The following is a 12,705-nucleotide window of genomic DNA, read 5'->3' as shown; positions in this document are numbered from 1 at the left end:
TTTAATTCCGCGCGAACGGAGTCGCGGGCAACAGCTAGTATAATGTAATTGCTAAATAGCAATCTGATTAACAATTCTCAATAGTGAAGAACATGAACTGGTGATTATTATTATATCTTTAATATTATAATACCTAGAGTGTGATTTAATATCAAATACGTAGTGGAACTCCAGTACTTAGAGGGAGAGTGAGTGAAGACTTATAAGATCAATGGACATCAAATTGCTTTCGTTCCTGTGCATTTGCGAACAGTTACGATGCATTTTCTATCTTTACTTTATCCAGTGACTTAATAATAAATACGATTATATTACGAGATCTACAAATGAACAACACGATTCAAGAAAAGTATATTTAATTTAACATTTCCATGTGCATTCAAGTGAAAATTAATTAAGCAAATTGTTTTCTTTTGTTGTATGACTATCATTATAATGTTAATTGATATGACAACATTTGGAAACGCAGGAATAATAAAGAAATTCTTTTTCAGTTGGAACTAATCGGTCATAATATTATAAATATTATCCATGAAGAAGACCAACAAATGATGTTAGAACAGTTGATTCCAAGGAGTTATCTCCTTGGACCCCACGACGAAATACTTTTCCCCGAAGATCCGGAGTCCAAAGAAAAAGTCGCAGAAGCACTTAGAAATGAAAAAAGAAGTTTCAATATCAGGTAACAAGACTGTGTTTCTCTACAAAGACAGAAATAAAACGGAGATTATTAATTTTAAAAGTATTTGCAAGTTTTATTTAAATAATGATACGAGACCAATCTAATACAATTTACTGAGGTACGGATTGTACATCAAATTTTTTGTTTTTAGTAAACAGCTGAGCGAATTAGAAATACTTTAATTTCGACATCAAGATGTTTGGTGTCCTCATTACGAATATAGGAAATATGACATATAAATTATATGACATTCAGATGAAAAAGAATGTAACCTTTTTCATCTGATTTTTGGAACGAAGTTCCTTATCGCGCGTTGTGAAAGGGCGCTAGACGGAAAAAATTCTTACGAAAAGTTGTCACGACACTTTTTGCTATATCACCATGGCAACAACGTGACAATATATAACGAAAATTCATAGAAATAAAATGTACTTTTTGTGAAGACTTAAGTTTTTTATGCATAGAATAAACATTGGTTCCTTCACTAATTAATTGAAAGGAACTTCGTTCCATCCGGGTGTCCCTTGACACCTCTCAAGTTTTTTTTTCACTATTTATATTTTTCAAGTCTCTTCTCCTCTAAAGTAGTGCTTGCGCACAGCTTCTGAAATATTTGATCTCAATAATTTAATATTAAAACATGTCGAACTTCCAATAATTTTATAATAATCTCTATGTCAATGCATTTAGATACATGTCTAATTTTAAGAAACAGTGGAAGGAGTAGAGATTAATCGTAATTAGAAAGCTTGCGACAATATCAACAGTATTTGAAGCGATCATTCATTTTATTGCTAAGCGAGCTTAAACTTTGCGAGAGATTTCTATATTTGTTAGATATCAAAAGAATTGTTGAGTAAATCTATAGACTGGGTTAAATACTGGGAGATGATGATGACGATTTGTAACGTAAACAATACAAATTAAAATATTGATATTAAATTATAACGTGAAAATTCAACAGGTTCAAAAAAAATGGTCAACGAAATGAAAAACATATATACATCAATTGTCATATTGAGGGTTCCTTCAGGAAATCAGACAGGGCTTGTCGAAGTAACAATCGACGTAGTCAAATGGTGCGACGTCTTAGAGCACGTGGACGGCACTGGTGCTCAAGCGGAAACGACGTGGTAAGTGACGATATAGAATATGAAAATAAAACTATTAAACCATTATCGGATTACAAAATTGGTTCAGTAGTTAATGAATTTATTTGAAGAAATAAACTGTCTTCTACTATTAGTACAAAAAATTATTATAATTATCTTTTCACTGCTTTAAAATTTAACAGCGCTATTAGACATTATAAGTAATTAACGTTATGTGCTTTTGAGTCTACCCGCGTTCTGAGATGTATTTTAATAGGCCCTTTGTTGCATGGTCGCAATGAACATATGAAAAAAATTTGACTGATATTTGATACCTTTATTAATGTAAGACTAATAATAATCTATGTGTGCAAGTAAAACATCTATTTATAGTTATAAAGTTAATTGAAAGGAAAACTAGTGTAACGATTATTCAAGATAAAAGATGTTATTAGTTAACATTCTCTGTAGTAATGGGATGTCAATATGACAAGCCCAAAGGCACCTTTGTATAGGGTAAATAAATCTCCGGTTACCTTAATAGAATGGTTGTCATTTAACGTAAAAGATATTTATTAACAAAGAGAAAAATACTCCTTTATCATAAAATTAGCTATTGAAAAGATCGTGAAGGTAATACCCTAGTTGAACCTAGTAATAAAGCGATAGTCCCTGTATTTTTTACATTGTACGTCGCTCAGAAGAGAAAGAGGGACCGAAGTTTATTAATTTATTTTTATCATATATTGTATATTCCAGGTGTTTATTGGCGTCGTACGACCATCTTATGAGACGTTCGTCACTGAGAGTAAACTCGACTCAAGCCTCATGGAGTATCGCACGCGACATTCCATTGATGGTGAGATCATAAGCTGCGACTCGAGAATCTCCGTCGCCACAGGCTACATGGCAAGCGAGGTCCAAGGTGCCAACGCTATGAACTTTATGCATCGGGACGACGTTCGATGGGTCGTAGTAGCTTTGAGAGAAAGTAAGTACTAACTATTTTATCTTATTTTTAAGGATAAACGTTTTGTACATCTAATATATAAAATTCTCGTGTCACAGTTTTCGTTCCCGTACTCCTCCGAAACGGCTTGACCGATTCTCATGAAATTTTGTGAGCATATTCAGTAGGTCTGAGAATCGGCCAACATCTATTTTTCATTTTTTTTTAACTGCGCGCCGACGGAGTCGCGGGCGACAGCTACTTTTTATTTTAAAAATTTTATACTAACTTTGTTTTTATAATTTTTTTTTTTGTGTATGTCTGGTTGTTATAAGATTAGGTTTTAACGTGAAATTCATTACGCTAAGTAATTAGGATGTGCCTAAAGTGTAAAAATAAGTAAGCAAAAAGATTCAAGCGGTTAAAGTGACGTTGGTCCATACTAAGATCAGCTAGTCAAAGTAATTTTTTTCGTTTTCAGTGTACGACCACCATCGTTTATCAGGGGAATCTTGTTATCGTTTAATGACGAAATGTGGGAGCTTCGTGTATATGCGCACCAAAGGATTTTTGGAAGTCGACAAGAATACAGGAGCGGTGACGAGCTTTGTTTGCATCAACAGAGTGGTAGATAAAGAAGAAGGCAAACAACTTAACATGGAAATGAAGAAGAAATTCATGATGTTGGTGAACAACACTGATGAAACACCGCCAGAAGATGATGATGATGAAGAGGTACTACAAAAGATATACTTTTAAATGTCCACGGCCGTTTACTGCTAAAGGATAATATCGATTTTAAATGAAATTTCATAATCGTTTGCTGGAATGGTTTATTTATACAATTTGACTTCCGTCTTGTAGCATCCCGAGATTTTTTATGAAGATGCGTCTTCATAAAAAATGCTTCTGAAAAGCGATTTAATTTTTGAAAGATTTTTTGATGAAGATTTTCATCAAAAAATTTAAAAGTCAATTACGTCGAACAAAGCTCAAAGTATACGAAATCTATTTTAACAATATAAAATTTGAGAAATATTTTGATCGTTTACGAATATTATACTGTATACATAAAGCCTGTTTGTACAAAGTTCATTGATGAACAAAGTTAACTTTAATTCCTTGTACATGTATCTTTTTCAAAATAAATGTCAATTTGTCCTCAAGTCTCTTGTTCTTCTATTCACTATTGTGTGATAAGTACTCAAATATTGGCTATTTAGTTCTCATGTAATATAAATTCTATTTACGTGTACTAGACCAACATTTTAGAATATCGCATCTATTGAGTAATATTCAACATGTTATAATAACACTAATTTTTGTGATTAGGATGAATACAACAGTACATAGAAAGTATTATAAAGGGTACCTTATAAAAAACATTAACAATTTAACAGTGATAGATCCCGCAACAACAATATTTGTTAGGTGCGCGTATGGGCCGGATCGACCGGTGAAATGCTACGACCACACAGAAGACAGGTGTGAAGTGGAAGCAATTCCGCGTCCGACGAATGTTATGCTGGAGGCCTAATTTTAGTCCCTTCCCACACTTTTACTATAAGGAAAGAATGGTAAGGGGAAGTGGACTTAGCGGAAGAGGGGACGTGTAAGAAGGGCAAATATCCTATTTTCGTGCGTCCCCTTCTCCCTTGATTAAAGGTAGGCAATGCATCTACATTTGCGGATGTCTATGGGCAAGGGTTTCCTCGCTATTTTGGCGAATTCACGTGGCTGTTTGTTCGTTTGCCACGTTTTTATATAAAAAAAAACAACAAAACAATATAACTCACGCCCGTAACCCAGATTGGTAAAAAATGGTAAAAAAAATAAAATAAGAAAATTGGTAAAAAAGATTGGTAAATGCACGTCGATTTCTCATGCTCTTAAAAATCATTACTAATTTACAAATTAAACTTGCAATACAAAACTTGAAGTTCTTTAATTCATTTTTTTTTCATTTCATTCAAAAAATCTTGAATGGATGGCTGTATTTTTGTCAGTATTAGTAAAGTTAGTTATATAGGCTTACCATACGTCCCGGTTTGACCGGGATAGTCCCGGTTTGAGATCCCCGTCCCGGCGTCCCGGTCAAACTTGAACAGCACCGACACTCCAACCAATCATTCCCCCGCGCCCCGCCGCGCCGCCCTAGCCACCCGCGCCAAAGACGAAACAAAAGCGAGCGAGAACGAGTGATACCGACTGCATTTCAAATATGAAAAACTAAATTAAGCGAAAAGCAAACTGAAAATGAGCCTCTTTCTCTTCTGCGTCCCGGTTTGGCTCTTCGTAATTATGGTAAGCCTAGTTACATATATATATTTGGAGTATTGCCAAAATTTGGTAATCTAAGCACAGCAACGAAAGGCGGGTTCTCTTAAGTATCCACCCCCTAAATTCGTGAGTTCTGAGTGGGCGTTGTATTCTTTCCATATCTTCGCCAACCATAAAGCTCATAAACTTTCGCTTACCTTAAGTTCAACTTAATTATCCAAATTTGATTTATTTAGATTATAACGTAATAGAAGTTCGTGTTTAAGAAAAACGATAGGTGAACAGAATTTAGAAATTCAAAAGCAGCATCTCTGTCCCATTTTTTTTTTTTTTCATTAGATAAAACCAATGATCAGTAATAAGGTTTAGTAGCTGGACGATTTAATTCAAAAGTTAATATTAAATTGAAAAATTTAAATAGAGTGTAAAACATAATTAACATTACCCGTAAACATATGTTGTTCGTAAATTATTCAATAACACAACCATTCCACTATTGCTAAATTGTTAAAAATAAAACAGAATGAATGTGCATTCAGTTGGAAATATGACAAGAATGTCAATGCATGATCCACGTTAGTCTGTAATGAGATTGTAACCTGTGGAAAAACAGGCGATCATGTTTATCCAAATGTATTCACCGTAACAAGGTATAAAAATACAGATTTAAAAAAACGAAGGCGTAAAAATACAGATTTTAGGTGAGCACTTGATTGATAAATAATAACTTAAACTTAGTAATTAGTTAAAAAAAAGTTCTTATTTAAGCAATAGTATCTTGTAAAAAAAAAGTATTAAATTGTATGGGCAACATTTTTGCAGTAAGTTATGGTTGGTTACAGATGACTTTAAAGTATTCAATACACGGCAGTAACATGTTTTTATAAATGGTTATCCTGTTTACACATTTATGGACCACTTGCTGTCGCCCGCGACTCTATCCACGAAATTAAAAATAAAACTTAATAAGTAGCTTATATGTTCTTTCAAACTAAACGAGCGATTAAAAGCGTTTTTATCAAAAGAAGTTGCTCCTGAACAAGCCGGCTTTGTAAAGGGTAAGGGCACACGGGAGCAAATACTTATAGTACGTCAAATTATTGAGAAATCACGCGAGTTTAATAAAGCAACTTATATCTGCTTTGTAGACTTCTCAAAGGCCTTTGACTCTGTGAAATGGCCTAAGCTCTGGACAACCCTTCTAGAAATGGGCGCTCCTAAACACCTTGTTCATCTGCTTAGGCGTCTGTATGAGGACGGTACCGCGTCGGTAAGAATAGACGATAAATTATCGAGTCAATTTAACCTTGGTGCAGGCGTTCGTCAAGGATGCATTATATCTCCGCTACTTTTTAATGTATACACAGAGATGATAATGAGACGCACTCTTGAGACTTGGACCGACGGAATCACAATTGGAGGCCACAAGCTATCAAACCTACGCTATGCGGATGATACGACCCTTTTTGCATCTAGTGCTAGCTATATGGAACAACTTCTCAAGAAAATGGAGAAAGTCAGTCTCGAGTTTGGCTTAAAGATCAACCGCAGCAAGACAAAAATTATGATTGTTGACCGAATGAATAATAACGCACCAGAAGTCACACAGGTCGCGAACTGTTCAGTTGTCCAATCATATATTTACCTAGGCGCGTTGATCTCGAACAACGGCGGTTGTATCGATGAGATTAAGCGACGAATGGCGATCACTAGGTCAGCAATGGACAAGTTACAAAGAATATGGAAGAACCGCGACATTACCAAAGCGACTAAAACCCGGCTTGTACGATCGCTAGTGTTCTCCATATTCCTTTATGCATCCGAAACGTGGACCCTACGAGAGAGTGAGAAACAGAAGATAGACGCGCTCGAGATGTGGTGCTGGAGAAGAATGATGAGGATACCTTGGACCGCATTCCGGACTAATAAGTCAATCCTCGAGGAACTTGGCATCAAGCAGCGTCTGTCATCCATTGTTCGGACTCGGATACTCACTTTTTTCGGTCACGTCTGCAGACGTAATGACGAGTCTATCGAGCGCTTGGTGGTGCAGGGGAAATTAGAGGGCACCAGACCACGGGGAAGGTCGCCCATGAGATGGGCCGACCAGATTAGAGCGGCTGTAGCTGTCCCCCTGCACGAATGCACAAAAAAGGCAGAGAGTAGGGAGGAGTGGCGGCGCTTAGTACAGCGGGTCACCGATACATGATGACCACGACCAGTCTGAAAAGACTGCAGCGACGAAGAAGAAGATGTTCTTTCAGAATATTTTCTATATCAGTGATAAATTTCATCAAGATCCGTTGAGCCGTTCCGGATATACATACAAACAAACATCCATCCATTCATCCATCTAAACATTCGCATTTATAATATTATTTAGTAAGATAAATTTGTACATACATAGATCGGAAATCTATTCAATTTCGAAAAATAAAAGATTAATTTAAATAAAATCCGCTAATACTTTCATCAAATAGCTGTTGTTAATTCGCATGTTTCTTCAGGTCAAAGAATTAATCCGCATGTTTTTTCAGGTTGCAAAATTTTTAAAAATTTAGTTACCATCTCATCATACATTCCATTAAAAGCATGGATGTATAGAACATAGCCTGAAAAATCACACAGACTACAAATTATTTAAGACCGCGCTGACGAAGCCCCGGCCAACATTTAGTACTTAATAGTTATAAAATAAGTACAAAGACTTACCTGTGTGAGCTTTCACTTATTCAGACGCACACCTAAATGACGGTGACGTAAAATTGGATTCAATGTGCTGTTAAAATAACGACTGTATAAGTATTGTGCAGAAGGTTCAAAATGTCTTGCACGCCCAAGGGGTTACGTTTTCCCAGAGTGAAATAGGAGCAGATGTAATATATCTTCATAGGTTGTGAATTTAGTGCGGACCTGCTCAGTAGTCCTGTAACGGCCACAGCGGCTGCCAGTCTCGCTACAGCGTTCAAAGGAGAGTCACGTGCGTTTTATCTATAAGGGTTCAAAATATTTGGTGGTGGAAACTTTGCCAGTTTTTTCATTATTGCGACAGTGTTAGATGAGGAATTTTTTCCGCGAAAAGTTTAATATAAGTAATTTTAATAATATAATGTATAATATTTTGTCTTTTATGCGGTTTTATAAACGTGTTTACATATTTAATGAATATTATAAACTTATTCAAATTAAGTGACAGTGACTGTAAATTAGCACTCTTATTATCACTTATTTGTTTTTATTATTTTGTTATTGTGTTGTTTTTTTTATTTTTTGTTTTCATATTAAAAAAACTTTTACTACGAGAGTTGGACAATTTATTAAAACAATTGAGTGATTTTTGAGGTGTTGCTTGTCTACAACAGGTTTGCTATGAATTTTTATTTATTTATAATAAGTAAGAAAAATTATTTAGACGTAGTTATAAGCTAAGTTTAAAAAAGTTTATTCGATTTTCATTTATTGTATATATTTATAAGTGAGAATTATTGAAGCGTCATATACAAATTTTTGCGATATTTCAAACTCGTGGGTCAGGGTAAATCGTACGAATGTGTATTATAACTGATATGCGAAAACTGTAAAAAACCAACTTGCGATCGCGATGCCTTCTTTGGTGCCCAATCGTAGATATCGCTGACGTAATTAACTAAATTAGATCTCATTATACACCTGTTATATTTTAATTAAAAATAAAATTAAAAGTATTGGGTACTATCATCTATATCTATATATATATATCAAAGAAAGTCGTGTTAGTTACACTATTTATAACTCAAGAACGGCTGAATCGATTTGACTGAAAATTGGTGGGCAGGTAGCTTAGAACCAGGAAACGGACATAGGATCATTTTTACCCCGTTTTCTATTTTGTATTCCGCGCGGACGGAGTCGCGGGTAAAAGCTTGTATCAAATAAATTAAATGGTACGAACTAAATTTACCAATAGTTTAGTGATATAAAAAAAATAATACGACCATTCTTGAGTTGTGGATAACGTATTTTTCTTTTTGTTGTAGGTTAACGACAGGCAAGGTTTACCAGTCGAAGATCCACAACAATTGCAAAAGGTTATCCTTCACTTGGTGACCAATTTACCATCTCCCAGCACTGATATTACTCAATTGAATTCACCATTCCAAGAAGAACGATCACCGTATCGACTTTCTATAATTCCTCCTAAAAAAGAGAGGATCGTTAATGCTATTGATAAAATATACAATGTTATACAATGTTTTAAATATATTCCTAGCTCTTTAAGATATAAGAAAGAAAACATACCCAAAAGTTTACAAAGCAAAGAAAGCCCATCTGAAACTATGGCGTCAAATCCTGAAAAACCTGAAAAATCTAAAAAATCTGAAAAATCCAACTCAGGTACTGATCCCCCAACATCAAATAATAGTCAGCCTAAATCAGATTATGACACCGTTTCCCAAAATATAGATCCATTCAGTTTTTACCCTGATGTATTTCCTGGGACTTCAACTGAAATATCGCCTCAAGCCGGACCATCAGGCTTACAGAGGCCAATCGACCCTCTTATACTACGACGACTTTACATTTCTGAACCGGAATACATTGCTGAGAATCATACGCAAGTTTCGAGTACTATTAAAGATAGTATCAAAACTTACGCGGTTATGATTCCAGCAATTGTATCCGGTAAGTTTGATGAAAGTCATAGTTCTTCTTTTGATGCTAATCGTTATGTACAACCATTATGTCCAACGCCAGATGTCGATGTAAATCAACCGGAGACTACAGATGTCAGCAATCCGGTTCAATATCGCTCATACCCAGAACCTTCATCGAGTACTATGAGGCAGTTAAAAAATTCTGCCCCTGAACATCGGGGGAGCTCTGATCGTACGCAAGCGTCAGGGTCGTTTCATTCTTTGCAAGTGCCTAAGAGTAACAATAATTATCCTCGTGGTTCAAGTTATTATAGTCCACATAGTGTAGTTACCTACCCAAATATAATACCTATTAATCAACCACCGTGGAACCGTGGCACTCATGGATCGTGGTATATAAGCGAGAATTTGCCAGCACAAGGAATTCAGGCGGTTCAGGCTGGTCCATCGAGACCCCCACCAATTCCGAATTATCCAATAACACCATATCCTTTTAATCCCTCATGGCAACAGTGTTACCCAACATATATACCGGAATATTCCAATATATATCAGCAATTTGAACCCCAAGCTGAAGTTAAAAGGCATTACTATGCCACTAAATCTGATGAAGTGCCAAGTAAACGTCAAAACGTTGGCACAATCGCTGCTACGGAGTACTTTCAACAAGAAAACACACAGCAACCAATGACTACGACCCAAGAGGATTTACTTTCATTTCTTGAAGGTAAATTTGAATAACAAATATTTCCAGATGGTTCAACGCTCTCGTGAGGACACTAGGATGACGATTGACAAGGAAAGCGGAGCACTAACTACATTTTGTAGGAGTCATTACGATGTTCTTTGTCCAGCAGCAGAATGACATTTAATGATGACATATTTTGTATTTGAATAATATCGTTTATATTGTTATTTAAAATATCTATGACAGTGTAATATTAAATCATATTTGGTTTTCAGATTTCACTTTACCCAAGTCACATGTCGAAGAGGGTGGTGGTATCTTAGATGACTTCGTTAATAGTAATTTGTCTTTAAATGTAAGTATCTTATAAAACCATGATTTCGAATTTATAATTATAATGCGTGGTTTTTTTTTAAATTAAAACTGCGAATTATTAAACAGCGGTACTCTTTCGAAGCCCCGACAAACTATTGCAAAATAAACTAAGTTTAATCCGCTAGCTCTTGCGAATACTTTAGCAATTGTTGGTATCTAATAACCTGCTGTGCTGAGTCCTTGAGATGAACTTAACATATTTATAGCATTTTACATATTTTATGTACCATTTTTTTACCTTGCTTGCGTATATTTACAAAAATATTAGATTAGATTTTGTCTGCAAATACTGTTTCCATCAGTTGAATGCTGCGCTTGAGCATTTTTTTATGTTATTCATTTTTATTTGTATCACTTAAACATAAAATTATTTAAAGATGCAACCTCATGATCGTGCATGGGAAGAACAAGAACTAGGACTATGTTTGGCATTATTGGAGGAGAACTCTATTGATGTACCCATTGATCCGGATTTTGAATTACCAGACGTAGACATCGTAAACCAAATAAGCTCTCCAATGCCTTTGGCTTCATACGCAAGTTTTCAAGAACCAAGTGATGTACAAGCTGGTCTCAGATTCCAATCTGAAGCCGAAGCACCGCATCTTGGCGACGACTACATTAACATTGATGATGTAGAAGAAACTATTCAGTATTTGGCGAGAAAAGTAGAAATAATTAAAGCGGTTGAAACCTTACAAAAGTAGAAAATTATTTAAATCTACATAAAGTATACAGGGTGACTGGTGAGATGATAATACTTCAATGTGGGCTATTTGGCGAACGTATCTGAAGAAAAAAAATTACATTGAAAATAAATATTAATTTATTGCTTAACAAAATCGAAACGTAAATAATTAATTACGCAACGCGTGGTCCCACTACGCGTGAAATAGCGCGGCAGTATTACTTTGTGAAGGCGCGTACGCCGACGACTGCCACGCCTGAAAAAATCAACTTTATCAGCGTCAGTAATATTATATCCACACTTAATTTATTTATAGGGAAATGTGGAAAAATATGAAGTACCTAACTTTATTACATATTTATTTATAAAACAGTGTTAACCTTGGAAATACAGCTACGTCCCACAAAATTATTTAAAATTATTTGACTGTAGGATCAAAAATTATTTTTAATTTAAATTAATATAAAATAAAAGTAAATAAGTTAAGTTGATTTAAATTAAAATAAATTTAAGTATTTTTTAATTTAATTTAATTTAAACTTAAATATTTTTAGTATCTCACCAGTCACCCTGTATATATTTTTTAATGTTTTAATAATTTCAACTTCTTGTATCCCAAAGAACAATATTGAATCTATAGACTGAAAATAATTTTTAAAATTTTATTAATATATCAAAAATATTATAACTACGTAAATATTTAAGATTATTTCTTTATTAATACTTACTTGAATATGTAATAAAATTTCATTAACAATTACAAATTAAGAAAATATCAAATACGAAATTAGAACAGTGCCATAGACTGAGAACGTTCTAGTTGTCGTCTTAACAACAATGTCTATATAAAATTAATTCTCACCTAGCGATAAAAATTCAAATCTGTTCATAAAATAATTTGCTCATTCTTAAAGCATTTAGTAACAATATATCTAAATGAGGTGCCATACAGTTCATGATTTGCACAAAAAGACTGCTTGAGATCTAACAACGTATTGTTATTTCTAAGTTATAATGAAATAGAGTTAGTTACTTTTTATTTGTTACTCCAAAGAAATATATTGTTATATCTTTGTATGTATTTGATTAAAATAAGTCATTATATATTTATATTATATAAAAACATGACGGTTTAAAATTCACTTAATAGTATTGAAGATATTTCTCTCATTATAAAGTATACGTATATTGAGTGTTGTTTTACAACTTACTGCAAGACTGATTTTTTTGTTTGTATTTTTATAACCATATTTAACGTCTATGATTCTTAAAGCATTTTAATAAATTATGATATCCAGTGTTCTCTATCAATAATTAT

At 34.3% G+C, this 12,705-nt stretch overlaps 1 protein-coding gene across 1 annotated transcript in view; it reads left to right on the top strand.

The window, feature by feature from the left end:
• Window positions 1–11,595, top strand: part of LOC106717014 (hypoxia-inducible factor 1-alpha) — a 52,351-nt gene extending 40,756 nt beyond the window's left edge. Inside the window, exons 4-10 of the mRNA XM_045686179.1 lie at window positions 495–682; window positions 1,647–1,815; window positions 2,533–2,764; window positions 3,204–3,457; window positions 9,019–10,363; window positions 10,600–10,679; window positions 11,077–11,595. Of these exons, the coding sequence (XP_045542135.1) occupies window positions 495–682; window positions 1,647–1,815; window positions 2,533–2,764; window positions 3,204–3,457; window positions 9,019–10,363; window positions 10,600–10,679; window positions 11,077–11,406 (2,598 nt within the window). The 3' untranslated portion in view covers window positions 11,407–11,595. The remainder of the gene's footprint in view (window positions 1–494; window positions 683–1,646; window positions 1,816–2,532; window positions 2,765–3,203; window positions 3,458–9,018; window positions 10,364–10,599; window positions 10,680–11,076) is intronic.
• The last annotated feature ends 1,110 nt before the right edge of the window (window positions 11,596–12,705 follow it).

Source organism: Papilio machaon, chromosome Z, assembly GCF_912999745.1.
Source record: "Papilio machaon chromosome Z, ilPapMach1.1, whole genome shotgun sequence".
In the NCBI taxonomy this organism is placed as follows: Eukaryota; Metazoa; Arthropoda; class Insecta; order Lepidoptera; family Papilionidae; genus Papilio; species Papilio machaon.
The sequence above is the reverse complement of the archived record's forward strand: the minus strand, read 5'-3'. Positions and strand labels throughout refer to the sequence as shown.